Source organism: Odocoileus virginianus, chromosome 15, assembly GCF_023699985.2.
Source record: "Odocoileus virginianus isolate 20LAN1187 ecotype Illinois chromosome 15, Ovbor_1.2, whole genome shotgun sequence".
NCBI classification, from domain to species: Eukaryota; Metazoa; Chordata; class Mammalia; order Artiodactyla; family Cervidae; genus Odocoileus; species Odocoileus virginianus.
The window spans coordinates 385487-413477 of record NC_069688.1 but is presented as its reverse complement, the minus strand read 5'-3'; the positions used below and the strand labels follow the sequence as shown (position 1 = coordinate 413477).

The 27991-nt window shown below is 59.7% G+C and overlaps 1 protein-coding gene across 12 annotated transcripts in view; it reads right to left on the bottom strand.

Moving 5' to 3' along the window:
• The window catches only part of TSNARE1 (t-SNARE domain containing 1), a 112726-nt gene that overhangs the window by 33698 nt on the left and 51037 nt on the right, over window positions 1-27991 (bottom strand). For 2 of the 12 annotated variants that reach the window (XM_070476902.1, XM_070476901.1), the window contains exons 8-13: window positions 27652-27726; window positions 27138-27197; window positions 21062-21217; window positions 11899-11971; window positions 10257-10691; window positions 2061-5395 (exon numbers count right to left, since the gene is read on the bottom strand). In XM_070476902.1, coding sequence (XP_070333003.1) covers window positions 4815-5395; window positions 10257-10691; window positions 11899-11971; window positions 21062-21217; window positions 27138-27197; window positions 27652-27726 — 1380 coding nt within the window. In that variant the 3' untranslated portion in view covers window positions 2061-4814. Of the gene's footprint in view, window positions 1-2060; window positions 5396-6482; window positions 8098-10256; window positions 10692-11898; window positions 11972-21061; window positions 21218-27137; window positions 27198-27651; window positions 27727-27991 lie in introns of those variants that run through there. The other 10 variants (XM_070476906.1, XM_070476907.1, XM_070476909.1 and 7 more) reach the window with 10 other exon arrangements.

Below are 27991 nucleotides of genomic sequence, written 5' to 3'. Positions count from 1 at the left end.
TCTGATTCGACCTATTGTTACTTATGAATTTCCCTTTTTCCTGTGGTCCAGGAATGTTTGTACAAGACTGGATCTCTGCTCTGAAAGTTGGGTAGAACCTACTTTAAAGGCCAATCTCCACAGGGGAAGGGGGGGTCTTTCTGACCCATTCCATTCCTTTAATGGTTACAAGGACCACCGATCTATTTATTCTTAAGTTGGTGTTGACAAATTGTACTTTTCTAGAAATCTGTCCATTTCCCTCTTTCCAAATTTGTTGGCCTGACTGTTCATAGAATTCTCTCATTACTTTGGAATGTCTGTTCTTTCAATGTTTGATCAACCTTACTAGTGGTTTGTCTATCTTCGTGGTCTTTTCAAAGCGCCAGCTCTTGTTGTTTTCCTTAGTTGCTGTCATGTCCGACTCTTTGCGACTACATGGACTGCAGCACACCAGGCTTCCCTGTCCTTCACTATCTCCTGGAATTTGCTCAAATTCATGCCCATTGAGTCAGTGATGCCATCCAACTGTCTCATCCTGTCGCCCCCTTCTCCTCTTGCTCTCAATTTTTTCCAGCATTAGGGTCTTTTCCAGTGAGTCAGCTTTTTGCATCAGGTGGCCAAAGTATTGGAGCGTCAGTAATAAATTCTGCTTTGTCTCTATAATATTCTTCTTTCTAATTTCTCAGGGTTTATTCTGTAGTCATTTTACTCTTATTTAATGTCTTTTTAATATCTTAATTCATTAATTTCCAGCCTTTCTCCTTTTGTTGTATAAGCATTTAAGGCTATTAATTTCCTTTGAAGTACCCCACAGATTTTGATATGCAGTATTTTCATTACTATTTAATTATGTCTTTTTACATATCCATTAATGATTTATTCTTCTTCGACCTCCCAATTATTTAGAACTGTTTAAAACATTTCCCAACATACAAGGAGATTTTTCTTTATTTTTGTGCTGCTGCTATATAATGAGAGGATTTTCCTAACTGCATTTTTGAATAATTGCAGTGTTTCACCCATTTACTGATTCTCTGAAGTTTGCTGACACTTGGTCTTCGACCTAAGTCATGATCAAAATCCAGGCATCCTGGAGAAGACTGGGTGTTATCTGCTGTGTTATTTGTCTGAGGGTCTGGTGAGTGAACTGCCGGTGATCACTGAAACCTGCGCCACCTTCACTAATTCCTGGTCCCTGTGCCCATGCTGAGGCCTCCCACTCTCAGGGTGGTTCCCTCTGCAGGCAGCAAGTTCCGGCTCTACCCATCTATTTGGAGCTTGTTTCTTAAGTGTACAGAGACCAAGGAGTTTTCATCTTCCTGAAGAGCTGAACCGGTCATGCTATTTAATATACTGATATTTACTTATACGAGTGATATTGATAGTATTTATGTTTGTCTTCACATAAAATCTTGTCCGAAGCTTGGCTAGCCACTCATGCTCTTCCCAGCTCTCTGACCACCATGTCTTTCTTTACACTTTCTCACCTTCTTGTCCTTAGGTTTTACTGGAGTAGTTGTAAATGGCAAAGAGAGATGTTTTTTCCTAAAATCTGTTGATTCTTGACATTTAATGGGCCCTTTTAATCCATCCACATTAATCTGTTTACTGGACACGATACCAAAGGTTTGCCGCGGATTTTCCATTTATCCTATTGTCTTCTTCTATGTTATTTTATAGAGAAGGCAATGGCACCCCACTCCAGTACTCTTGCCTGGAAAATCCCATGGACAGAGGAGCCTGGTGGGCTGCAGTCCACGGGGTCGCGAAGAGTCAGACAGGACTGTGACTTCAGTTTAACTTTTCACTTTCATGCATTGGAGAAGGAAATAGCAACCCACTCCAATGTTCTTGCCTGGAGAATCCCAGGGATGGCGGAGCCTGGTGGGCTGCGGTCTATGGGGTCACACAGAGTCGGACACGACTGAAGCAACTTAGCAGCAGCAGCAGCAGCTACTAACAGGTACCAAAATTAATAATGTAATCATTCTTCACAACCAATACACTATCATTGTCCCATTGCTGTTCTGTCTTTTCTAAACATTGACCTACACAAATTAGACATTACAGTCAAAGAGCACTGCTTAATATGAAACGGTTTTATTATCTGAGTCTTTTATTGACCAGCTTCCTGGCTCACTGCCCACGTCACAGACCTTCCTCCCGGGACCATCGCTGAGTCCACCCTTCAGAGGCTCTTGTCAAAGTCTCTTGGTAGCAAACCCTCAAGCTTTCAGTCCTCTTTTTCCTGAGAGATGGTTTTGCCCGGGGCCTGATTCCAGCCGACAGTCCTTCTCTGGGCCTTGGTCTCCCCACAGCCTCCTCTGCTGAGCCTATGACCGAGCTGGGGGGAGCTGTCGCTCTGTCCCCCGTCCTGAGCCAGCCTCCTGCTCAGGGGCCAAGGTTTCCCACCACGTGGAGCCACCCGGTGTTGTGCGTGCCCCTCACTCCCCATCTGCAGAATGGGGGGTCAGGGGGTCACGCACCGCCTTTCCTCATTCGATTTCCTTCTCCTGGGACCCTGCCCAGACCCAGGCTGGATTTCTGGTTCTCTGCACCCTTTCATCTCTCTTGTCACCCTTCCCAGTTTCTGAGGTCCCCCATCACGTTGCCATTTCTCCAGCTAAGCCTCACATGTCATCTGTGACCAAGGATGCCACTAGGCTCCCCGCTGAGTTCTTTGTTCTTAAAAGTTGTCACTGGCCCTTTCCAGACATGCTGGGTCACTTGTGATCATGTTACCACGGCTCATCTTTGTGACTTCACCTCATTTTTAAAACATTCCTTAGAAACTATCTTACGTTAGGTATCTGCTTGATACCTCGGGGGTCTGCTTGGGCCAGGTGCAGCTGCCGCATCAAATAACAGACTCGGCAGCTGTAACAACAGAAATGCAACCCCCGCCCACCCCTGTCCTGGAGGCGGGAGGTCAGAGACAGGGTTGGCAGGCTTGTCCCCCCCGGGGCTTCTCCCCCGGCATGTGGCTGGCCGCCTCCTCCCGGGTCCTCACGCGGCCGTCCCCCCGCGGGCGTCTCTGCCCTGATTTCTTCTTCACGCTGAGGTGGAAGTCACCCCAGGGATCCCACCTCGATCCCCTCTAAAAGCCTCAACTTCTAACACAGTCGCCTGCTCAGGTCCCGGGGTGCAGACCTCTGCACCAGCACTCTGCACCTGGCGGGCCTGAAGCTCTGCTCCTGTCACTCTGCGATGCTGGCCCTCCTGCCCACTACAGACTACGTGACTGCTGCCCGTGGGCTCACGTGATGCTTCTTCCTCCCTCTGAGGGGCCCCCAAAGGCCTGTGGGGCCCTCCCCCAGAGAGACCCGTCTGCCAGGATCCCGGATCTCAGGGCTGGCCTCTGAGCTGCCTCCGGCTCAGTGCTGGGGTGACTAGGGAGGTAAGGGGGTTGCAGGGAGGGGACAAGCCCGGCTATTTCACTTCTCCCTGCAAACCAGCAAAGCCTTTACAACCATCGATTTTCCCACATTAAGCTGTTTCTTGCATGGGCTCCTAGTAAAAGTAAAGTTGCTCAGTCATGTCCGACTCTGTGACCCCATGGACTATAGCCTACCAGTCTCCTCCATCCATGGGATTTTCCAGGCTAGAGCACTGGAGTGGGTTGCCATTTCCTTCTCCCATGGTTCTTCCCAAGCCAGGGATTGAACCTAGTTCTCCCACACTGCTGGCAGACTCTTTACAGTTTGAACCACCCCTAGCCTGCAGTCTATCCACCAAGAGCAGACCTGAGATACACCCAGGCTTTGCAGGGCAGAAGGAGTCACCATGGAGAACACCCGGTGACATCTGACCACAGGGACGAGGGGCTGGAAGGACGCTGGTCACACTGAAGAGGGCCGGATGGGCCACTAGGCAGCTCAGGTGCTTTTGTGGACGAGTTACTGACTCACCGCTGGCTCTGTGGGGAACAGTGAAACCAGGAAACATCCCTCCCTCTGTGTAGGTCCCACCCTGCACTCAGCTCCTTCCGAGCCGGGCTGCCCCGGGAGCCCGCAGGTCAGCACGCTACCCGGTTCCTGCCAGGACCTCAGCTTCCTACTTCCGGAAAAGGCGGTTATCACAAGTCCAGAGAAGGAGGCAAAGGGGAAGCTGGCCGTGAGCTTACCTCCTGGGGCCGCCTCGAGGGGCCGCCCCGCCCCGGGATCGCAGGCAAGGCGGACCACAAGCCCAGGGACGGCTGAGGGCTGCCTGCGGGCAAGCGCAGGGGACAGACAGCCAGGACAGACCAGCTCCGTCTCGCTTTCTGTCTGCATCACCCTCATCACTGTCTCTGCTTTTTTTTTTAATATTGTTATATTTATATAAGAAAAATATTTTTTCCAAAAAAAGTCAGTAGGTATAAAATGGCATCCCACCCCATCCAGTACCAAGGAATATTTGTGCACACACATATCTCACGTCGTAGACATAAACAGAGGAATGACCGCAGGCCCTTGGGCATGGGCCCCTCGAGGCAAAACCACGCAGACGCAGGGGCCCAGCCCCCACCCAGTCTGCACCTGCAGAGCAGGGGGCTTCCAGGAGTCACGCCAGGGCGCACGCTGGGTGTCTTCTGGGTGCCCGGCCGAGGCACACTTCCAGGGTCTACGTGTCAGGCGGTGGTCTGGGGGCACTATGCCCACGTGCACGCGCCCCGACCTCCATGCGCAGGATGGGAGGCGGGGCTCTGCTGTCCCCCGCGTTGTCCCTGAGCACAACTCACTCCGGCGCTCCCTGGGGTCGCTGGGCCCACGGGCAACGGCAGGACAGAAGGGGCACACTGGCCATGTCCCGTGTCCTCTCCGGCTCCGTCGAGGCCCCACGGGGCTTGGACCCTAGGTCTCCTCCTCCACCTTCAGGATCATCCCCGAGAAGGCCTCCAGGCCGGTGCGGCTGCCCTGAGAGGCTCCAACCGGTCTGCAGACGGTCCCATCCCCTGCGGAGCCGCCTGAGCTGGCGGGAGAGGTGCCCCGGGTTGGGAGGGCCTCCACCAGCCTCCCCAGGGTCTGGGTGAGCGCCTCGATGCCGTTGGCCAGCCGCTGGCTCTGCTCAGCCAGCCGCTCCAGCAGCAGGTTCTGCTGGGCCATCAGCGTGCTCTGCTGCTGGGACCAGGAGCTGAGCAGGGCACCCTGCCGCCGCTGCGCATCCAGCAGCCGCCGCTCCAGCTCTGAGGCCTCAGCCCCTGTGGCCTTCCCGGAGGGCTGGGGTCCTGCCGAGGCGGGCGGCGAGGGCCGGGGGGGTCCAGGGAGCGCGGCCACCGGGGGCGCTGAGCCTGGGGAGGCGGGCGGGGACGGGGAGGAGGTGGACGCAGGGAGGGCTCCTCTGGGGTCCAGGGGGTCGGCTTCAGGCGGGCTCGGCCCATCCAGTGTCTGCAGGGGCAGCCACAGGCAGCCAGGGGCCTCGTCCTCCTTGTCGGCTAGGAGGGGGGAGACAGGAAACGTGAGCCTTCGCTGGCCGGGATCCAGGCAGTGCTAGGGGGGCCCCCGGTGCACGAGGCCCTCTGTACACACAGCTGTCTCGGCCTTTCTCGGGGCCCCTCCGTGGTGGGCAGCAGCGCCCACAGGGCGCCGAGACTCAGAGAGCGAAGGACGTCCTCCAGGCATGCCAAGATAAAACTCCAACCTGGCAGCTCCAAGGCCAAGGCACCACCACCAGGCTGCCATCTGTCTGTCTGTCCACTCACCCAAGCTGGCCATCATCTACCCACTATCCTGTCTGTCCATCTGTCTACCTACATGTATCCACCCACACATCCATCCCTTCATCTGTCTGCCCATCTGTTTGCTGGTCAAGCATCCACCTGTCCCTCCATCTGCCCACCTCCTTCCTTCTGTCCATCCATCCATCTATGTGCATCTTCCCCTTCATCCACTGTGCATCTCTCAGCCATCCATCCTCAAGCCAGACCATGCACCCCTCCATCACTCACCCACATCTCTGTCTGTCCATCCACGCACTTGTGTTAACACCCTTCCAGTCCTTCAGTCCATCTATCCATCCACCCAACCCTCCATCTGTCTGTCCAGCTGGCCATCCACCAAGTGGACGTCCAGGAAGATAAGTGGAGTGGATATAAAAGCAGCACTTCGCCAGGAAAACCTGAGACCTGGAATCCTACACACTAGGCTCCAAAACCAGATCCACCTTTGGGGAGCAGTGTGGCTGTGGGAAGCTCTTCTCTCCTCTGGGTCTCAAGGCCCTGTCTGCATGTGGAAGGCCAGAGGCCGTGATGCCTGTCCTGCCAACACTTCCCAGCACGCTGCGGGCAGTGGGCAGGAGCCGGAGGGCTTTCTGAGTGGTGGCCACTGTGGGATGCACCTCCTGGGCGGAGCCCCCCTCGCCTCACCTATGGGGCAGGGCCCCACCTGGGGAGGGCAGCGTCACCCCGGAGCACCGGGCCCATGGGCCCCCTAGCAACGGGCAGGCCAGGTTCCGAGCCTGCCGGGCCCCGGGCACAAGTGGCCGCCCCGCCGCCGCCTCCTTGTCCTCCTCGTCCTCCTCACCGTCCCCTCCTCCTTCCGTGGTCCAGGCCCGCGCTGATCCTTCTGAGCCGGCGGCCCCCGGGGGCACAAAGGGGAGCCAGCCGCCCTGCCGGCGTGTTGCTTCTCTGATGAGATACGGCTTCGGGAGTGAGGCCCTCGGCGGGCAACGTCCAGCTCCAAGTCCCCGCAGCAGAGGCCGGGCCGGGCTTCCGACGAGTCCACATGCTTGTCAGTTTCAACCGCTGCCTTCTCTCTGGGAACCCGGGAGGGAGCAGGCCCGGGGGAGCAGCCGCCCTCTGCATTGGAGGGCCGGCTGTGCAGGCAGAGGGCCCCGAGCCGCTCACCAGACTTTGCAGCCCTGCCCCGGCCCCGCCCTGCAGACACGGACCACCCCCCGGCAGCCACACCAGCTGTCACGCACACCCAACCCTTGCCCTGGCTGAGGGGTCAGGGGGCCCCGACGCAAAAAAGGGGTGGCAGCAGTGGGCCCAGCGGGCGGCCCCACGACGCTCCCTCGCGGAGTCCGGTGGGCCTCCAGGCTCCCCACGGGGGGGAGGCCTGGGGAGGGAGGCTCTGCTGGCCGGCCCTGCCCTGAGCCCCTCCTACCCGAGGCAACCCGAGTCCCTCTCCCAGCACAGTGCTGACGTCCCAAAGCCGCCGGGGAGCAAGGACAGCGTCCACCACCTCCCTGGCCCCTCACTGCCCCCGGCTGCACGGCCCACACAGCATCCACTCCCTGGCCACGGCACCCTGAGCCCGCCTGGTCAGCCCCTTCCTCGGCCTCTGCCCCCGCTCCTGCTCAGCACGCCCCAGGAAGCCTTCCCTGCCTCAGTGGGCCCAGGGCCCCATGGCACTGGACTGCACTGCCCACCCACCCTACCCCTAGGACACGAGCTCTGGGAGACACAGGCTCTGGGGGCTCTGTCTCTGAGTGAGGGCCCAGCACAGAGCAGGGGGCGTGGGGGACGGGCGGCAGGTGGAGGATGGTTGCGGCGCCCACTTCCTGCTGGACCCAGGCCGGGCCAGGGGCTCAGGTCGCAGTTGTGTGTCCCCAGAGCCCGCCTGATGCCCGCCTCAAGCAAACAAGGGTCAGATATTGGTCCTCACTGCCCCGGAGCCAGCTGATAAATCCCAAGCAGCAAGGCCCCACCAACTCCAGACCCACGCCCGGCCAAGGGAAGACAGGGAGCGACACCCTGCCCAGCAGGGTGCCCTCTGCATGGCCCCGGCCTCCAGGACAGGGCAGCCGGTGCCGCACACCAGGTGTGGGGAGCCACAGCCCCGCCGGCGCCCACGGCAGCGAGACCCGCCCCTGGGAGCCGCTCGCCCCTCACCCCTGCCCTCTCGCTCGCTGAGCCGTGGGCAGAGACCCGGGACACAGCCTCGGTGGGGGTGCAGACTGGGGCAGGCAAGGCTGACCGCCCTGGGCGCGCGGCCCGTGCCCCCTCCTCTCCCCTCCCCCACAGCAGTTGGCCTGGGCGCAGAGAAGACCCTGCAGGCCTGCCCCTCTGGCGCGGGCAGGGGCGGAGGGCTGTGCCCTCACACTGACTTACTTGGTGCCGGCTGGCTCCAGCGAGGAGCTCACTGGCCACCTCTGTGTGCGAGGACGCAGCCTCTAGGCCGGCTTCAATACTATCTGCAAATCAAGACAACACAAGCAATTACAGAGAGGAGACCCTGTGGACACCCGGGGAGGGGGCGGGGGGAGGCACCAACGGGGAGTCCGGCCTCCAGAGGTCAGAGGCTGTGGGGATGGGCACTGCTCACCCGCCCGGCGTGGGCCCTGGCCCACCTGAGTGTCAGGGCAGAGACCCTGGCACTGTCTGTCCTCGGGGCCTGGCAGCCCCTCAGAACGGCTGAGTCCAGCCCGGGAACAGCTCTGCACACAGAGAGCTGCCGTGAAGACGGCTGTCGGGGTCTGGAAATACCACCGCCCCCGCCACGACATCAACACGTGCCGGCCGCCGGCGTCCCCGCACCAAGCAGCTGGTTCTGACGACCGTGCGGGTCCGAGTGGGGACCAGGGGCTTCAGGCAGGGGCCTGCTGGGCGTGTCGGCAGAGCCCCCAAGATGTCACCCCAGCAGCAGAGCTGAGCCACCCTGGGACACCAGAAGACACCCCTCCGCGGCACCGGGGGTGAAAGAGCGGTTTCACATGAAGCGCCCGCGAGTCCACCCCGCCCCACGACGGTGCACGGCCAGGCTGGTGGGCACAGGGAGGGGCGAATCAGGGCTGGGGCCCTCAACGCGGGAGGAACAGGGCTGGAACCCCCAGGAGCACCAGGGCGACTCTCTACGCTGTTTCCTCTCCCCCTGAAAAGAAGGACCCAGACAAGCGAGCAGAGACCACAGCTGTGGGCATAGCCCTCAGGAGAGACCAGCTGGAGCTCTGTGGGCTGACCCGTCAGACGCAAACACGCATCAAGCCAACTCTCAGGAAGAGAGGACGAGCCTCTGAATTCAGGCATTTTGGTGAAAACTCAGAGGTAAAAATGGCTACATGCAAACATCTCCCCTGATGCTGGCAAAGACTGAAGGTGGGAGGAGAAGGGGACGACAGAGGATGAGATGGTTGGATGGCCTCACCGACTTGATGGGCAGGAGTTTGAGTAAGCTCCAGGAGTTGGTGATGGACAGGGAAGCCTGGCGTGCTGTAGTCCATGGGGCCACAAACAGTTGGACACCACTAAGCGACTGAAATGAACACACCTCCCTCGACCCAAACACATGCGCCTGGGCACTGCCCAGGGCTTGAGGCAGAGACGGCGCCCATAAACGCAGGTGCGGCCCGGGCACTAAGGGTCCAGTCAGCAGCTGGCTGCCCCGAGGGGTGAGAGCCTGGGAGTCACGGGGGACGGGGACAGGGTACCACCAAACCAGGGTGGGTGGGACGTCTGGGCTGAGCTGGGCCTCATCATGGTGGAACTTGCAGAACCAAGCGTCACGCACTGGGGCCACCAGAATCAACACAGCCACCGAGCTCCTGCCTCGCTCCTAAGCTGGGGGCCGGCAGATGGGTCTGAGCAGCCGGCGCCCCCTGCCAGCTCCCCTGGGCCTTAGAGTGTGCCCATCTGCAGCATGCCAAAGCCGGGTCTGGCTCTGCCGGTAGAAGAGGCGGCCTGCCCATGACTAAAAGGCAGGCCCTGCCCCATCGTCCAGGCCCATGACTTAGTCCAGCCCAGAGCACAGCCGTGTCCTGGATCTGTGTGCATCTCTGACCTGCCCCCGCCTGTTCGGTGAAGACCCCCCAAAAGGTCCGCTGGGGCCTCTGCTGGGGTGTCGACGGCCCCTGCTGTCCCTGCAGGCCGTCCTGCCATCTGCTCGGCAGCCCTCAGGATGTAATTGGTCCTGTTTCCAGCTTCTCCCTAAAGTCCTTCCAGCAGCTCCCCAGGAAGAGGGGTGCGAGGGTCCGTGGGGCCCAGCTTCAAGCTGCGGGTGGAGCCGATGCTGCTGCGGCGCAGGGCGCTGTGACGGGCTTGCAGAGGCGTCTTGAGAGGAGGAGGACGAGGAGCAGGAGGAGGCGGCACTGGAGGTGGCGGCCAACACCCAGCCAGGCAGCCATCTTCCTTGCCAGGCTTAGGAGCGGCCGCAAAAGCGGCCGGCGGCGGGCCCAGGGCTCCGGGGTCAGCGTGCCCTGGGAGGCAGAGGGCCCCTGACGCTCTCTGGCCTGGCCTGCGGCTGAGTGACACAGGCGAGGGGTGCCCCTCCCTGGCCTGGAGCCTCGGCCTCCCCATCTCGACGCAGAGCAGGCCTTGCTGGAGGGAGGCTCCGGGTGGGCTGTGGGGGGCCACTTACTTGGGAGGGGCTCAGCGGCATGGGCCTCCCCGGGGGTGTCCGGGGCCGCGAAGGTCTCGGCCACCATGCGCTCGACGGGCGTGAGGATGGCGGGGGCGCGGGGGCGCTCGGCCAGCTTCCTGCGCACCACCCCGCGCAGGTCCCGCCACTTGTGCTTCACGTCGCCCAGGTCCCGGTGGCAATAGCCCAGCGCGTTCACCGCCTGCAGGATCTTGCTCCACACCCGGTGTTTGCGGGCAGGCGGGCCCCGCAGCGCCCCGAACAGCAGCGGGTAGTGGCGTGTCACCCTCTGCACCAGCACCTCTGTCTCCTGGGGGCTGAAGTTGGGCTTCCGTGTCTTGGTACGCGAGTGGGGGCCCGGCCTGGGCAGCAGGGCTGCCACAGCCGGCTCGGGGCTGGAGCTGCGCCCGCACAAGGCCTTGCCACTGCTGGACCCTAGAAAGGCACCAGAGGCTGAGGGCGGCGGGCTGGCCCCACTGCCCCCTATGGGGGGACGCGGGCCTCACCCACCGTCCACCGTCCAGGGACACCCACACTGGCACGCAGCGGGGTCCCGGGCCGTGGCTACTCTGGACACTGGGGCCCACCACTCCAGCAGGCACGGCTCTGGAGGAGGTCAGTCCTCACCACGCCCCCTGCCCAGCAGAGAGCCCCTCCCCATCGGCCCATCACTGGGACCGAGTGACCATCTGGTGACCATCCAGGAAACAGCTGGGTGTCCATCCGGAGCATACAAAGGATTCTGCACACCCACCGTGACGGTCGCCCACAGAGGCGACAGAGAATGTGAGACAGGGAGGGTCCCAGGAGAGGTGCCCTGAGCTGGCACAGGTGATGCCCAGAGCTGCCCAGAGCAGGAGCAGGGTCCCGCGGGCACCCAGGCTTGAGACCAGGGAGGGGCTAGCAGGCAGCATGGCCCAACCCCCTCCTTCGCTCTGCTCCTGGGGGTGCAGCACATACGGGGGAGGGGGGCTGGGCCTCAGCACCGCCCCGGCCTCCAGGCCCCATTGAGGCGATGACTCAGCCTGAGAACAGGCTAGAGAGCGGTGTAGGGAGCCCTGGACCCCAGCCGGGAGCTGCCTGTTAACCATGTGGCTCTGGGCACTGGGAGCCGCCTCGCTCCTGAGGGCTGCGGGCTGTGGCCCAGCACCGCCCCGGGCACCTGGGCACGGGGGGAGGAGCAGGAGAGCCTTGCGGCCACATGGGCTGCACGGCTGGGCTGGTGGGGCGGGGGCCCTCGCGTGGCAGGAACGGGGCCACTCCAGGGGCAGGACGGCCCTCCCCACGCAGCCAGCCCCTCCCCCCCACATGCTCCTGGGAGGAAGGCACAGGGTGAGGGGCAGGTGGCCCGGATGCTCCTGCGAGCAAGAGGAGGGGCCCACCCCTCGGGGCATCCCTAGGCTAGCCTTCCTGAGGGTCTGGGCTGAGCCCAAGGGGAGGGCCAGGAGGGCAGCCAGCAGAGGCTCGGACCGCCGGAACCTGCCCAGGCCCCACTGTCTGCCGGTCAGCCCTGCCAGACCGTGCCCACCCCTCCCTGGGGCAGCTGCCTGAAGGACTCTGGGGTCAAAGCCAGACACAGGGCCCCTGAGGACGGCCTGGGGCGGGCAGGGCAGGTGGCTTGGCAGATGCTGTGGGTACCCACCAATGGCTTCTCCTTGCTCCGAAACCATGCAGGCCAAGTCCTTGATGATCTGGTTCACATCTAACAGGTCGCTCTGTGGAAGGAAGAGGACAGCCGTTAGGTCCCTGGAGCCCACGGTTCATAAGTCAAGGCCACATCCCTCAGCAGTGCTGACAGCCAAGAACCAGAAATGAGCCCAGGGTCACCCCTCAACTCAGAGACACTGCTGGGATCTGAAACACTGTCCCCCAACCCGAAGGTCAAAGCCCACGCTGAGCATCCTGGGGCTGTGAGCTCCCTCACTGGGTGCAGAGGACCCGGCGCTGGCCCCTGGAAGGTTGCAGTCTTCTGCAGGATGGTGTCCCCAACACTGACCTGCAGGCCTGGCTAGAGCAGAGAAGAGGGTACGCAGAGTGGGGGGCTCAGTATGCACCTCCCACAGCCCCCTCAGTCCTGTAGACACCTCACTCCTGTCCCCTCCTGCGGCTCCTTGACTGAGGGGCCGGCCTGCCCCTCTGTACACTCGGCACCCAGCATGGCCAGCACACAGGGGTGGCAGATGATAGATGGATGGATAGTGGGTGGTGGATGGATGCTAAACTGGATGGGTAGATGAATGGAGAGATGAATAGTGGATGGATGGATGGACAGATGGACACACTGGATGGATAGTGCATGGATGGATGATGGTGGATGGAAGCAAAATAGATGGGTAAATGGCTGGATGGACAGAAGCATAGTGGATCGTGGCCAGATGGATGGGAGGTGGTAGATGGATGGATGGACAGATGGATGTATTGTATAGATAATGGATGGATAGTGGATAGATGGATAGTGGATGGATGGATGGTGGATGAAAGCTAAACAGATGGGTACATGGCTAGGTGGACAGAAGAATAGTGGATGGTGGATAGGTGGATGGCAGGTGGTGGATGGATGGAAGCCCCACTGTGGTCTGAAGACTGAGTAACTTCTTGAGGCTAGTGAGCGGGGTAAGAAGCAGAACTTGGTCCTGGAGACCCAGGTACCCCCCACCCTGCTTGTCATGCTGGCCGCGTGCATTCTCCCTGCCAGCCTCCTCTATCTTAACTCCACTCGCCCAACAAAGTGGAAGTGATGCTGATGAAGAATGTGAGCATGCCACTCACACAGCACATGCCTGGGGCTGTGCTGGGTGCGAGGTTACAGGGGCTCAAGAAGGGCCGCTCAGAAAGGGGGAGGGTGGGGATTGGCACCAATGCCCGCTGATTTGAGTCCCTTCCCTGCAGGAGATGGTTCCTCCACTGGCCAGCCAGGTGACCCTGGACAAAGCCGTTCACCTAGGAGTCAAGTTCCCACACTTACCACCCAGCAAATCCAAGCCTCCTCCCCCAGTGCCAGGCGCATGGCCAGGGTAGAGCCAGGAGGGGAGGCCGCTCCACACCTCTGAGATGCGGGTGTCACATCCCTGCCCCACCCCCATCCGCCACCCTGCAGCCCATCAGGACCCTGGATTCATTTCCACCAGGGTCATTTCACCCCACTGCTAAATATCGCAGGGAGATTCATTTTCTTTTTAGGAGTGTGCTGGGAAATGAAGCAATTAGCATGATCTTAAACCGACAAGTACTATCAATCGCAATTCAATTGCTGGGCTCACACACGGCAGAGGCGATGGCTCTGCGGGAACCAGGCCCACGGCCGGGAAGGTGGTGATGAGTGCAGGGCCTCGGGGCCTCGCTTCTGGGATCTGCATCCCCACGGCCCTCCCTGGACAAGGCTGCTGGTGGGAAGGCCGAGCTCAGGCGCAACCTGAAGGTCCAGACCCCAAGGTCACCAGTGACGGCCGCAGCCTCAGCCAGACCTCAGGGAGATAAGCCCACCTCCCCACTTTTCCAGGTCTCCACCCCAAGGCCGCCACACGGCCAGCCTCAACCTCAGCCACTGAGCCCGCACCACGGGCAGAAACCTGCGGGTCTGGAGTCTGGCTGTGGGTGCGCTTGGACTTGGGGGCTCCGAGGGGCCTTTGTAGGCACTCAGTCTCCCGACGCTGCATGAGGTCACAGACAGGCAGGCAGGGAAGCTGGCACCAGAGGCAAAGGGGCTCTCCTGGGGCCCTCCCGCTCTCTGGGAGCAGGGCGGCCCCGGCAGTCCGGGCCCCTGATCGGTACCAGGGACAGTGGGCTCGCTCCCGGGAGGTCTCGTGCCCTAGCCACCAGCGAGCTCAACACGCGTGGGGTGGATCCCTCCCTCGGGCACAGGGACAGAGTCTCAGCGAAGGAGAGGGCGGGATGGGTGGCTGAGCAGGAGCCATGAGCCCGGGCCCTTCAGGGGCCCAGGACCCCAGGCTGCCTGCCCGGGGTGGGGGGCCAGAAGCGAGAGCAGTGGCCACCGCTGTGGCCCGGCCCCAACGGGCACACACAGCTACTGTGGCGGGTGCTCCTTGTCCGAGCAGCACTGACCCCAAGAACCCAGAACCGCCTGGGTGGGACAGTGGGTCCCCAGTCCAGCTCCCTTCGGGGCTTCAGGAGAGACCTCCCACTTCAGGAGACACAGTGGCCAAGGCTAATCTCTAACTACTGCAAATGCACAGGGGCCGCCCCCTCTAGGGACACTGCCCACATCACGTTTTTGTAGCAAGCAGCCCCGCAAACACAGTCAGGGCTGTAGCTGCGGACGGCGGCCAGGAGCTGGCGCTGGCCCGGCCATCTGGGGCCAGGGGTCGCTCCCAGGCCTCTGTCACCCGCCCTCCATGCCCGGAGGCACGTGCACAGGGTCTGTCTGGAGCCAGGCGGCCACTGCCAGGGTGCCTGCTGCTCTTGGCTGGCCCGGTCTGCCGGCGTGAGCCGAAATGCCCCCAGCACCCCAGGAGCACAGAGTAGCCGCACCGGGGGGACCTCGTGTGGGTGACCCCCCCGCCCCCCTGGACAGGGCGCCAAGGGCACCGCATCCCGTCTCCAGGAGGTCGTCATCAGAGATCGCCGCCAGGGAGGTCTCCATTCACCAGCCTCTTGGACATGGACATGACCTTTGACACTGGCACCCTTCTTGGTTCCCGGCGCCCCTCTTTGGAGAAGGGAATGGCAACCCACTCCAGTATTCTTGCCTGGAGAATCCCAGCCTGGCGGGCTACAGTTCATGGGATCGCAGGAGTCAGACACAACTTAGCATTATCTTTATCTTTTCTTTTCTTTCCCTCTTTTGAAGATGCCCAAGACTCCGATGCTGACTTTGCCCACCTCTGAGCTGACACTGAGGAGCATTGCGGCCCCATGTCCCCGGGAGACCGTCCTGAGGCCCCGCTTCACCCTTAGGCCCGTGACCCTCTGAGTCGTCCAGGGATGAACCAACCACCCGCTGGAACAGAAGCTCAGGCCACCTTGGAGGGAATAAGGGGAGTGGGGGTGTCCCAGGGCCCTGGGCTGCAGCCCATCTCCACCAGCCTGGTGGCCGAGGGAGCAAGGGCAGACTCGGGGGACATTGCCCTAGCACCAGGCTGACCCGCGGGCACACCTGAGGCCTGACCCCCGACCTTGAGCCACTGTGAGGGGGTCAGCAGGGGGCACCCTCCAGGCAGAGCAGGACAGACTGTGGGGAGAGGGTGGCAGGCAAGCCTGGGGTCAGACCCCTCCGGGATCCCCAGGCAGCAGCCTCCAAGGTGATCTCAGAGACGATCAGGCTGGCTCCAGGGCGCTGCTCAGGGATGGAAGTTCAGGGTCCCAGCTCCCAGGCAGATCAACCTGTGGGCACACAGCCCCTGCCCTCTGGGAGGTCTGGGGCAGGAAGCCCTACCAGGATGGCCCAGTAGTAGAGAGCCGGCATCAGAGGTCCAGGGGCCATGGTCCCACCCCCAGCCCCGGGCTCTCTGCCCGTGGAGGCCCTCCTCGGCCAACAGCTCCCCCCCCACCAAACCACTCCTGGAGCCTGGGGCGTGCTAGTCAGGAGAGCTGACTGTGGGCATGAGGGGGAGCGGCAGCGTCAGGACACAGGCAACCAGCCGGGATGGACAGTCACCGTGCTGGGCACCTGAGCAGGCTCGGCTCCTGATGGAGGGTGCCGAGACAAAGTGTGGACATGCCAGAGCCCGACCCAGGAGCCAGGCGGAAGGCCAGGCCTCAGGCCCATGGACTGAGCTCAAGGCCAGGCAGGTCACGGGGGGCCATGCTGGGAGCCCAGAAGCCCCCAGAGCTGCCAGGATGGAGCCCCCAGGGGCAGCCCCAGCTGTGGTGCATGATTGTGGCAGGGATTGGGAGCTGTGTGCCCAGGCGTGGGCACCAGGGAGCGGGAGAGACGAAAAAAACACCTTAACTTAGTAAATGTTTAAATCATGCAATTATTACCCTGATTGCTTCTAAAACTAGAACTCATTAAAAGCTCTCACGGAATCTTCTCTCTTCTTTGACTGGCACTGAGGAATAACAGCCTAGCACAGGACATAATAAAACCTCGGTGCACGCGTCTGTGTGCGCGTGTGTGTTCCCTCCACTCTTAACTACGAAAGGAGAGAAAATACCGCTGCATTTTTCTCTACCACGCAATCTCTTCTCATAATTAGGATCTTGGCAACCATCCACCTACAGAGACAACTGTTCCAGCTAATGGAACAGCCAAACTTTGTTTATTGATTGATTCCCATATTTATAGCTAGACATTGGCCAGATCAACCTCCCCCTGGGGTTTGGCTTTACCACGCCAGCTACGGGTAGAGCGGCCAGGCCCCCTCCTCACCCCAGCCCCCGCCCTCCTCAGCCTGCCAGGTAGCCATGGCAACAGAGCAGCTGGTGGGTCAGGTGACACAGCAGCCCAGGAGGGGGGCAGGGGCGCCAGGCCTCACAGGTGAGCTCAGGTGCAACGGGTGGGGCAGAGGGGGCCGGGGCAGTGCATGCCGTGGGCAGACCCTACTGGGAGCCCGCAGGTGACTCTGGTCCGCCCCAGGTGGACCTCAGCAAGTCTGCTACCCTGGCAGTGGCTGGGGGCACACGCCCATCTCATTCAACCTCCTCCTACCCCTAGGGAGACCCGGCCCTGCCCTGTCCTCCGAGAGCAAGAAGCTCCCGTGACCAGAGCTGAGTGACGGTGGGAGGCAGAGCTGGGCCTCGCGGGCGTGCTCCTGGGCTCTGGGCTCCACACAGGCGGCCTCGGGGCCCTGCCGCACCCTCCGCCGGGAAGGGACAGCAGAGCACCGCCGTCAGGACGGGCCTGCTCTCAAGCCGGGCGCTGGCCACAGTCCCGGCTCTGCCTCACACAAGCTGCCGGGGCCCGGCCAAGTGAAGCGCCCACTCCCAGCCTCCAGCTCGGCTTCAGTAAATGTGGAGCACGGGGGTGCTTGCACTACCAGACTTCTGTGTGGGCTGGAGATGCACATACATACAGGCAGCAGAGCCCTCTTATTAAAACACAAATCTGTGGAGTCCCAACACGCGAAGCTTCTCATCCATTCAGCTGCCACCCACCCACCCTCATCCATCCACCCACCCCTCCCCCATCCTCTCCAGCTAGCCATCTAAACCCCATCATCCACCCCCACCATCCATCCCCCACCATCCATCCATCCCCCATCCATCTGCACCCCTACCATCCATCCATCCACACCTCCCCCATCCATCCCCCATCCATCCACCCTTACCATCCATCTAACCCCCATCCTCACCCACCCCCAACCACCATCCACCCCCACCATCCATCCATCCCCCATCCATCCATCCACACCCCCCAACCATCATCCACCCCTACAATCCATCCATCCACACCTCCTCCATCCACACCCCCACCATCCATCCATCCATCCCCCATCCATCCACACCCCCACCATCCATCCCTCTCTCCCCACCAGCCCTTCGATCTGTCTGTCCCAGAGAAAAGCACTGAGTGCCCAGACAGAACCAGGCAGCCTGCAGGAGCAGGAACATAGCCAGACTAAGATAGACAACACCCCTGCCTCCATGGGGCTTACAATCTCCTGCAGGAGAAGGAATAGTAACAAGATAATTAATTAAACAGTATGCTAGACAATGCAGAGAAGTGAAACTTTAGATATGGACCAACTGAGCCAAAACCTGAAGATAAAAAGGAACAAGTTGCTGACGTATCGGCAGGGTCCAGGCTCGGGGGGGGCAGGCGGGGGAGGAGGGACGCACTGGCCAGGTCCTGGCCCTGTGACCTCGGCCCCACTGTGGGGGGAGGGAGACAAGGGAGCCCACTTAGGGGGCAGCAAAAAGCCCAGGTCTGAGAGGGGGGCCACACCGCCCCAGGGCTGGAGAAGGCCCGGGAAGATGTGCCCGAGAGCCAGCCAGAGGAGAGCAGGAGTACGGGGCCGTGTGGGGCCAGCAGAGTGGGGGGCAGCCTTCCAGAGATGGAGCAGGGGTCACATGTTAGCATCTGACCAACAGCAAGTGTGCTGAAGGCCCATGAAGTGAGCCGGCTGCCACTGTGGGGACACTGGGCAAGCCGCTGGCCAGAGGGGTCCTTCCCCCCCAGGAGAAGGCCATTCTGGAGGCCCTCTGGGAGGGTGGTCTCCTCCTGGGGAAGGGGACTCGCAGGCACACCCCTGCCCCTTGGGAGCGGCCCACCCTGTCTCCCAGTCCTCAGCCCGGCCTAAGCTGCAGGGCTCACCACAGTGGACCAGGGATGCCCCACTTTGTGTGCCAAGCACCCCCAGCCTGCAACCTGAGTGTCCCCCAGGGGCACCGATACCCTGACCCTCGGGGCCATGGGAGTTTTGGTGTCCGAGTGCTGACCCACCTTGGACCAGCGTCAGGGAGGGGCCCTCGGGTGGGAGGCCAGAGATCAGCTGAATCAGGGCAGGAAGGAGGAGCCCTAGAGGCACCCCAGAGTGTACTGTGAGCACCCTACCGTTGGAGCGACCCACCCGCAGGCCTGGCTCCTGCAGTCTACGAGCTCCCCTCGGCCTGGCACAGGAGCCCAGGGCAGGGGCTGGGGGGTCTGCGGGGCAAGAGGGAAGAGGGCGGTGGGGGCATCTCATCCACCCACAGACAGAGAGCCCCCAGGGGGCCTCAGAGGACACTTGGTGCTGCCAGGGGATGGGCTGCCCTGGGAGGTTGCATGGAGGTCCTCAAGGTGCCCATCTCCTCAAATAGCAAGACATCCTCATCTGAAACCTAACCATGCACGTCCAGGGGCCACTGAGCCAGGCAAGGGCCCAGAATCAACAGAGGCCCCAGAAGCCCTCAGTCTCCTGCCCACTCACCACCTGACCCCTGGCCGGCAAGCCCAGGTGCTCTGACCCACCCATTTCACAGAAGCAATGACTGAGGTGAGGAGCAAGCCCCAGGTCACCAGCCAGCTAGTGGAGACTTGGATCTAAAGTCAGGACTCAGTTTCCCCGTCTGTCCACACCCCCACCGCCCAGCCAACAGGGAGGTCCCTGAGGGAAGCCCAGGGCCTCAAAGGGGCTCCGGGACTACAGGTCTCCCCGTGTCCGGTGACGCTGTGCATGCATAAACCACGTGCATACAACGCCCCCCGGGAACTTGGGGGCAGAGTGGGTGCGGTAAGCAGTTTCCATGTGGAACACTCTGCAGCAGCCAGGGAGAGGAATGCCCCGCGTGTTGTCCTGAGGCTGCTCCCTCAGCCCCTCCCCAGAGCTCTGCCCACCCACGGCAGCCTGGCCCTGCAGACCCGGGAGGACAACCCCTGAGTAACCTGGGCAGTGGGGCTCAGGCGCCCCTGGAGGGGCTGGGGGCCGCCACCCGCCCGGGACAGGTCTCTGCTGCCATAGGCAGGCGCGGGGCCGGCTAGTCTCCGCCCAGGCCCGCACTGGTATCAGGACAGCTGCAAACCTGGAGGAGGGCTGAGTGATGGCCAATGACAATCTGTCCGTTTTTCCCATTTCCAAAGATGACGGGGGGGGGGGGGGGGGGAGGAGGGGGGGGAGGAGAGAGGGAGGGAGGGAAGGAGGGAAGGAGGGAGGGAGGGGAGGGGAGGAGGCCAGGGGTGCTGACCCCAACCCCAGCCCATCACCCTCCAGCCGACGCCTGCTGCATACCCCGTCACCCACACACAGGTGAGGACACAGCAGAACAGCGAGGCTGGCCTCAGGTCCTGTCCACGGTCCCCGTGAACCCGCCACACTCACCGCTCAGAGAAGGACAGCGCCTGGGCCTCCCTAACCCCACCCCGGGGTCCCCTCCTGCAGCATGTCAGCCATGAGAGGCCGTCAAGGCACAGGCCAACGCCCTGAGCAAACCAACCCCATGGCCCGTTGGGGCTTGGATCTCAGAGTAGAGCCCCTGCTCAGGAGCTCCCCACGTTTCTGGGGGGTCACCCTACCCACCTGGGTCCCCAAGCTGGGCCCTGCAGTGGAGTCTGCACCTGTGAGCCCTGCACGCCAGGCTAAGGCCATGTCAACCCTGGAGCCCCTCATCCCACCAAGACAGGCGGCCTGACCGCTGTGTGCCTGAGGGTCCTCCTAAGACAGCTTCAGTTCTGGAGCTGAAGCAGCAGCGGGTCTCTCGCCACAGGCCTGCCAGCCCCCTGAGCTGTGAGCGCAGCCCAGAGCTCAGCCCCCTGAGCTCTCGGGAGAAGCGGGCCCCGCGTGCCAGCAGCAGGGAAGAACATCCGTGTGTCCCTGGTCCTTCCTGGACCAGCTCGGCAAGGAGGAGAGGCCTGTCTCCCAAGACGGCCCGTGCGCCTTCCTTGCAGGCTCTGCCGGGCAGAGTGGGGGCGGGGGTGGCAGTAAGGGGGCGTCCACCGCCCTCAGGAGTGCAGACCTGCCCACTGTGGACACGGTGACAGGTCCTCAGCCAGTGACTCAGGTTTTCAGCCCAAGTTCCCGTTTTTCTAAAAGAAGCTGCTTGAGGGAAACTTGGTTCCAGAAATGCAGCTCCTGGGGGCTGGGGGCAGACAGGCCCCCAGTACCTTCTCCTGCAGGTAAAACCGAGGCCCAGAGGGAAGAGTGAACCCACACTCAGGGACTCGGGGCCACCACCAAGAGAACCAAGCACCCCAAGAGCCACATCCTAATAAACGCACTTCCCACAACAGGAGACAGGCCCCAGTGCACACTCACCTGCACGTCCACTCATACACTCGCACACCCACTCAGGGGCCTGCACGCCTTCGGCAGCTGTCACAGACCACACCTGGCTAGGGAAATGTCTGGCAGCATGTATTACACACGTGCAAACTAGGGGAAAAAACAAGCGGCCCCCTGCCCCAACTCGCGCATGTATGCACGCAGCCGCACCTCAATCTGCAGGATGGCCTCCTCGCGCAGCCGGATGGCCTCCAGGTCCTCCTCGGTGATCTCAGGAAGCAGCGCCTGCTCGTGGCCCGGCCACACACCATCGCCCCCATTGAAGATCTTATCGTCAGCCAGCTCAGCAAAGGCGGCCTGGGGGCTCTGCCGAGACACAGACCACCGTTACCACACAGCCTACTGCTGCCGGGCCAGGCCTGCACCGGGCACCCGGAGCCCCCAGCCAGGCCCTGCAGGGGCCAGGCCCCAGCCTTGTCAGTTGGGGCTGCCCCACAGGGCCACGGGTGCTGGGGTCACTGTGATGGGGGGCAGACACCGGGCCCTGTCTGCAGCCTGAGCACCCAGCTCAGGCGGTCCCAGGCCTGGCTGCAGTGGGCCCCAGCAGGGTGGGCCTGCGCCCCACGGTCACAGGGGGCGTGTCCACATGCAGCTGTCCTCCTCCCAGAGCCAGCGCGCTCCCTCCAGACCACGTGTTCACCTCATCCCCAGAGCCAGGGAGGCCTTTACATAAATAAACACGTGGATGGATTGATATAAAAGATCTAAAAACTCTGTTGACGAGCGCTCCTCGTCCAAGGTGGCAATTATCACCTCCCTTCCCACTGTGGGCGGAGGAAGCGAGTGGTGCCAGGCGGGCAGCAGCAGGCGGGGGCTGGCCGGGGCCAGGCCGCGTGCCCGCACCGCCTCCTCTCTGTGGCCCCAGGCCCACCTGGGCTGTGGGGCGCATCAGGTCAGGCCCAGAAGCGGCCCCACCGGAGGCTCAGGCCCGTTGCGCGCACTCAGCCTCGGCCTTCTCCTCTGCCAGACGGGAACAGCGAGCGACCCACACCCGCGATCCGCGGCCTATGTCCACCGCGGGGCTGTGCTCTCCGCCCACCCCACCCCTGCCGGGCACACCCGCACTCCCCGCAGGAGGAATGGCACCTGGGGCCCCTCACAGACGGCCCGCCCTAGGCCCCCGAGGCGAGGGGACTGGGAGAGCTCAGCTCTGCTGACAGCTATGTGACCTAGCACGTTCCTAACTTCTCCCACCCCAGCCTCCAAGTCCATGTGATGGGGCTGTGTCCAGAGCCATGGACACAGTGGACGGGGATGAGAGCAAGGCCCTGACCGGGAAGCACGTGTGAAAGCCCCAGTCAGGGGCCATGGGGCACCAGAAGTCCCCGTGTGAGTGAGTCATGGGGCATGGGGGGGGGGGGTGCCCTGTGCCTGCAGGGGATCCCAAAGGTACCACCCTCCCTGCAGCAGAGGCTGCTCCAAAACAGAGCACCTGGCCCTAAGCTCCACTGATTCCACTGGCCCGGGGCACCTCCCGCGGGAAGAGCCCAGGCCATGCACCCGGGGACTGAGGCGCGGACACACCCTCTGCAGCCCTGCTGGGAGCACAACCAGGAGCACGGGAGAGCCAGTGACAGTGACTCAGACGCACAACGTGAGCAAGTGCACAGGTGCCACGTTTGGCCACCTGGAGTCTGGTTTCAGAGAAGGCCCCAGAAAGCGAGAAGAAAGGGGCCCAGCCTCCCTGCAGGCGTGGGCGCGTGCCCTGGCTCCCACAGTATGGCTCGCCCTCCCCAAGTGGCTCAGGACAAGGCACCACGGAGGGAGAGGCAGCTGGCCCCGCCTAGCCCCCTTCTGAACGGATCAGAAAGCATCGTCTTCTCACAAAGCCTCGCTCTGGGTCTTGAGCTCCGAAGCCGGGATAAGGGTTTGCTGGCAGGGCGCTGGGGCCACAGCGCAGGACGCAGGCAAGGGATGGTTTTCCAGCTCGCCGGGCAGCCAACAAAGGCAGCTTTCTCTTTGCTCCAAGGCCAAGGGCTTGGGTCCTGCTCCAACATGTCCGTTTCATGCCCACGATCCAACAATCCAACGTGACTACTGGGTGGCGGTGGGGGGGTGGGGGGAGGCAAGCAGTTTCCCGTGAGAAGAGATGGAGCCCAGTGAGCAGGCAGGCAGGACCCAGGGCTCTCAGGGACTCTGGGAAACGGGCCACAGTCTCGCAAACTCTGACCCAGGGCTCCGTGTGGGAGTATCTGTGACCTGGGTGGGAGGGCAGGGGTCAGGATGAGAGCCGGTCTCACTCTTGGGAAACACAGCTTCTGTGCAGCAGCCCCGAGTCTAGTCGTCCATCCCTCCAAACAGCAAAGGCTGTGGTCAGTTGATGGACATCTCTGGGAGCTCTGCAAAGCCCGGAACAAAGGACTGGCAAGACGCTCCAACCCTCCCCTGGCCCCATGGTAAGTAATGGAGCCGCCGCTGGGGGGTGGCTCTGAGAGGGACACACGACTAAGGACGCCCCCACAGATGTCCAGGTGAGACACAGGGATGGGGCTCTAGGGACCTCACGCCGCTAACGCTGGCGCAGCACACTGGAGCATGTTCCCGGCGTGGGGCAGGCTCCGCCCTGCCTGGGGACAGCAGCCGGCCCAGAGGCCCCCGGGCGCTGCCCACTGGCTGGGCCTGACCCGGGTTGGAGGCTGAGCCAGGACCCAGTTGAGGCAGCGGCCAACACAGCCAAGGAGGTGGACCTGCTCCCAGCCACACCGGCACTCAGCTTGGAGAACAGGTGGGCACCCTGGCTTCTGCCAGGACAACCAGCCTGCAGATGGCAGCCCCAAACTCAAGCATCAGCGTAGCAGCATCCCCAGGCTGAATCTGCAGTGTCAGCTCACCAACTACAGGCTGCGAAATTCCTGGAAATCACCTTTCATAACTTCTCGGAAGCACTGCTGGCCATTCTCTTCCCCTTTAGGAAACATTCTACTGAAATAGGGCATGAGCAGTTGAATGCACAAATCACACGTGGACAGGTCTGTGAGCCGTAACAAAAGGAAGACTTCCGGGTCAAGATACGGACATTCCGGGCCCCTACTCATGACGCTGCCCCCAAGCAAGGACTGTCTGGCTTCCCACTCTTGTTGGTTCGGCCCAGTTTGGACCTCTGTGCTCTTTGCGCTCAGCGTGTGTCTGAGGTGTCACCAGGCCTTGCTGGCCACAGACGATCCCTTCTGCTGCCAGTCTTCCATGCACAGATTCAGCACAAATGCTCTAGGCTGGCCGTCCCCTAGGTGTCAGCTGCTGTGTGTTGTGCTGTGTTCAGCGTTCTTTGACGTGACTTTCCAGTGGGTACACACCTGGGAGGAGCTGCAAGGCCAAGGCAGGAAGACCTTTCACTCCACAAACATGTTCAGCAACCAGAGTAGGGGCCCCACGCACACTCCCAGCTAGCGCGTGAGATCTCCAGCTGCCCCACAGCTTCCCTGGCATGTGGCTACTTCCCGAGTTTTCACCTGCTCTTTTCAGTTGTGTTGGTGGGTGCAAGGTGTGCAGAGATGGAGCACCGTGGGTACACTCTGCTTCCAACGACACGCTGAGATCACATCCATGTGCTCACCAACCATTCCAATGTGCCCATCCAAGGTGTTTGCCCTTTTATGTTTCTGAACTGTCTGCATTTATCGTATGTAGGAGACAAGATATGCAGCCATCTGCACTCATGATTCGTAACAGATCTCTACATGTTGTGGATGTAAGTCCTTTTCAGATATGCATTGTGCAAATGCCTTTGCTCACTCTGAGGGTCACCTCTTCACTCTCAGGGGTGTACAGACTTTAACAAATGTCAAGTTTACCCTTTTCTTTACAGCAAGTGCATTTTCATCTGTGCGGGAGGATGACAGCCTCCAAGGGCAGCTTGCAGACACTTCCCTGCCTTACTGTTCACATCCAGATCTGTGATCCCGGCGAGCATTCTGAGCTGGGCGAGCTGAGGGGAAGGATCTGCAGGGGGTGGCAGCCTGGTGCCCAAAGTCCTCCAGTCCCTTTCCAGGCACAGAGCAATGGCCCTGGCCTGGAAGGTCCACATGGCCTGAGCCGGCTGCCGCCTGTGTACACGTCTTGTCCTGCACGCTGCTCCCTAGCAGCTCCGACATGGACACCAGCGGGCAGCGTGTTTGGACCTGGACTTGCCGTGTGCCCAACAGGATCTGTCCCAGCTCAGCCGTCCGCCGATCAGCATCAAGCCCTGAGCAGATCTGCATTTCCCACCATGTGGCGGTGCACCGCCCACCACCCAGGCAACCATGTATGTATGGGTCTGTGTCTACAGGCAGCTCTGCTCCCACGGGTCTGTTGGCTTAGCCGTCAGCAGATACCACGCTGTTTTAATACCTATAGCTCTATATTGTGTTCTGATACCTGGTAGTGTAAATCCTCCAGTTCGTTCTTCAAAACTGTCTTCATTATTTGGGGCCCTTTATATTTCCATATACATTTTGTAATCAGCTTGACAATTTAAACACACATTCAAAACCTGCTAGGATTTTTATCTGGATTGTATTGAACGTATAGAACCATTCAGTGAGAACTGACTTCTTTTTTTTTAACTGACTTCTTTATATATCAAATTTTCCAATCTACAAATACAGCATGCCCCTTAATTATTTAATCTTCTGTAATCTCTCTTCAGTAATGTTTTGTAGTTTTCTATACAGAGGCTTCAACAACTGGTCATAGATTTCTTCCTAGTTTTGATGCTATGATAAGTGCTATCTCTTTTTAGCATTATTTCCGAATTGTCTTTTGCTGGCACCAACAATGTTTTCTTGCACATTAACATGGTAACAGAAATCCTGTTACATTCACTTATTAATTCTAAGTTTTGCCAGATTCATTCAGATTTTCTAGTTATACAATCATGTTGTCTGTGAGAGGATTTCTTCCCGGTTTCTACACCTTTTATTTCTTTCTCCAGTCTTACTGCAGTGGATATTCCCCGCAGTACAATGGAGAACAGAAGCAATAGTCCTGGACACCATATCACATCCTCACTCTCAGGAGAAAAGATTTTAATACCTCACCAGTAAGTGTGCTGCTGACTGCTGGACTTTTGAAGATACCCTTCATCAGATTAAAGGCATTCCTATCTAGTCCTCATTTGTGAAAAATTTGGCATCTCCCTAAGTGGATGTTGAATTTTACCAAATGCTCTTCCATGTCTATTGAGATGATCAAGTAGATATTCTTACTTACTGTATTAACATGATAAATTATTCTGATTATTTCTGAATGTAAACCAATCTTGGACTCCTAGAATAAATCCCATTTTAGAATGGTGTACTATCTTTCTATACATTGCTAGACTTAAGTTTATCAGTATTTTGGTTAGGGGACTTCCCTGGTGACCCAATGTCTAAGACTCCATGCTGCCAATGCGGTGGGCCTGGGATCAATCTCTGGTCAAGGAACTAGATCCCACACGCCACAGCTAAGACCAGTGTAGCCAAATAGAGAATTTTTTTTAATATTTTAGTTAGAGGAGTCTTTGCTTCTAAGCTTATAAGACATCTTGTTATTTTCTTTTTTGCAAAGTCCTCATAAGAATTTGGAATTAAAATTTACTAGCCTCATAAAGCAAGGTGAGAGGTATTTTCTTTTTATATTCTATGTAAGTGTTTGTGTAAACTGGTATTTTTTATTCCTCAAATATTTGAGAGAATTCATCACTAAAGCCATCTGGTCTGAAATTTCATTGCTAGAATGTTTTTAAATTATGGATTCCGTTTCTTTAATAAATACTACACTTTCCAGATTTTTTACACATCTTGATAAGTTACATTTTTCTTTAAAAATTTGTATGTAAGTTGTTAAATTGATAGACATAAAGTTGTTCACAGTATCTTATTACTTTTTTCATTTTTAGAAGCTTTAACAATATATGTATTTTCATTCTTGATACTAGTAATTTAGAACTTTATTTTATTACTCATTGTAAAGAATCAACTTTTGGCTTTGTTGAATTGGTCTATTGTGCATCTATTTTATATTTCATTGATTTCTGCTTTTTCCTATGTATTTTCTTTGGATTTAACTTTTTGTTGTTATTCTAGCTACTTGAGATTGGGATCACTGGTTTTCACACTTCCTTTCTCATGTACGTATTTAAATCTGTGAATATCTGTGCTGCACAGTAAGACCTTGGTCATTCCTGCCCCTCCCTGGAGTCCCAAGGGCACGGATTCCATGCTGTCCCGACGCCCGCTGACTGCAGGAAACGCTCAGCACCTACCTGCTGCTTGCCACCCCTCTGCGCAGTGGGAAGCAGCGCTCTGGACTTCTCTGCAATTTTCTGTGGGATAAAGTACAAGAGGAGGAAGGTGGGGAGGACAGAAAAAGTGGGGACGAGAGAAGAAATGGTCAGATAAACACGAAGTTCTGGACAACGAGCAACAGCAAAGCACATCTTCAGCTCCGAGAGAACGGAGCTGCCCGAAGACTCTGGAAATCTGGGAGCCTGGCTGGGCGTCCCTGGGGACAATCTGCTGGACGGTCTCTTCCCACACACTCGGGCGGGGGTGCAGGGACAGAGACACCTGTCCTCCCACCTCCAGGGGGCTCTTGCGAGGACCCTCTGGGGCAGCACTCCAGAGGAAAACGTCCCTCACTGCACACATACTGAGGTCACACCAGCCAGGTCCTGGCGACCGTCAAAGGTCTGCAAGGCGGCCCCCCCTTGCTTTGAGGAATGGGACTGTCCCAGGCTGGCCCAGGGTGGGTGCTCAAGGCACCTGCGGGGGACTCACCTTCTGCACCACTCCATAGCGCTGGACGGCATCTGACAGCTGAGTTTTCAGGCGGTCTAGCTGAAGACGCTCCTGCTGCAGAGACAGTGGAGCTTCAACAGTCAGCCAAGGCCGCATCCTGTCCCTGCCACACCTCCATCCCTGGGCACGCTCCTGGGCTCCTCCCGGCCCGCCTGGCACCTGCACCACATCCGGCCCCAGCCTCGCAGACATCTCTATTCCCTCCGTCATTAGAGCTGGGCTCACCCCACCTACTTTACCACCACCTCCATCCCCTCAAAGGCCAGCAAAGGCTCCGGGGGCACAGCCAGCATCGCCATGGACACCATCTCCACCCAAT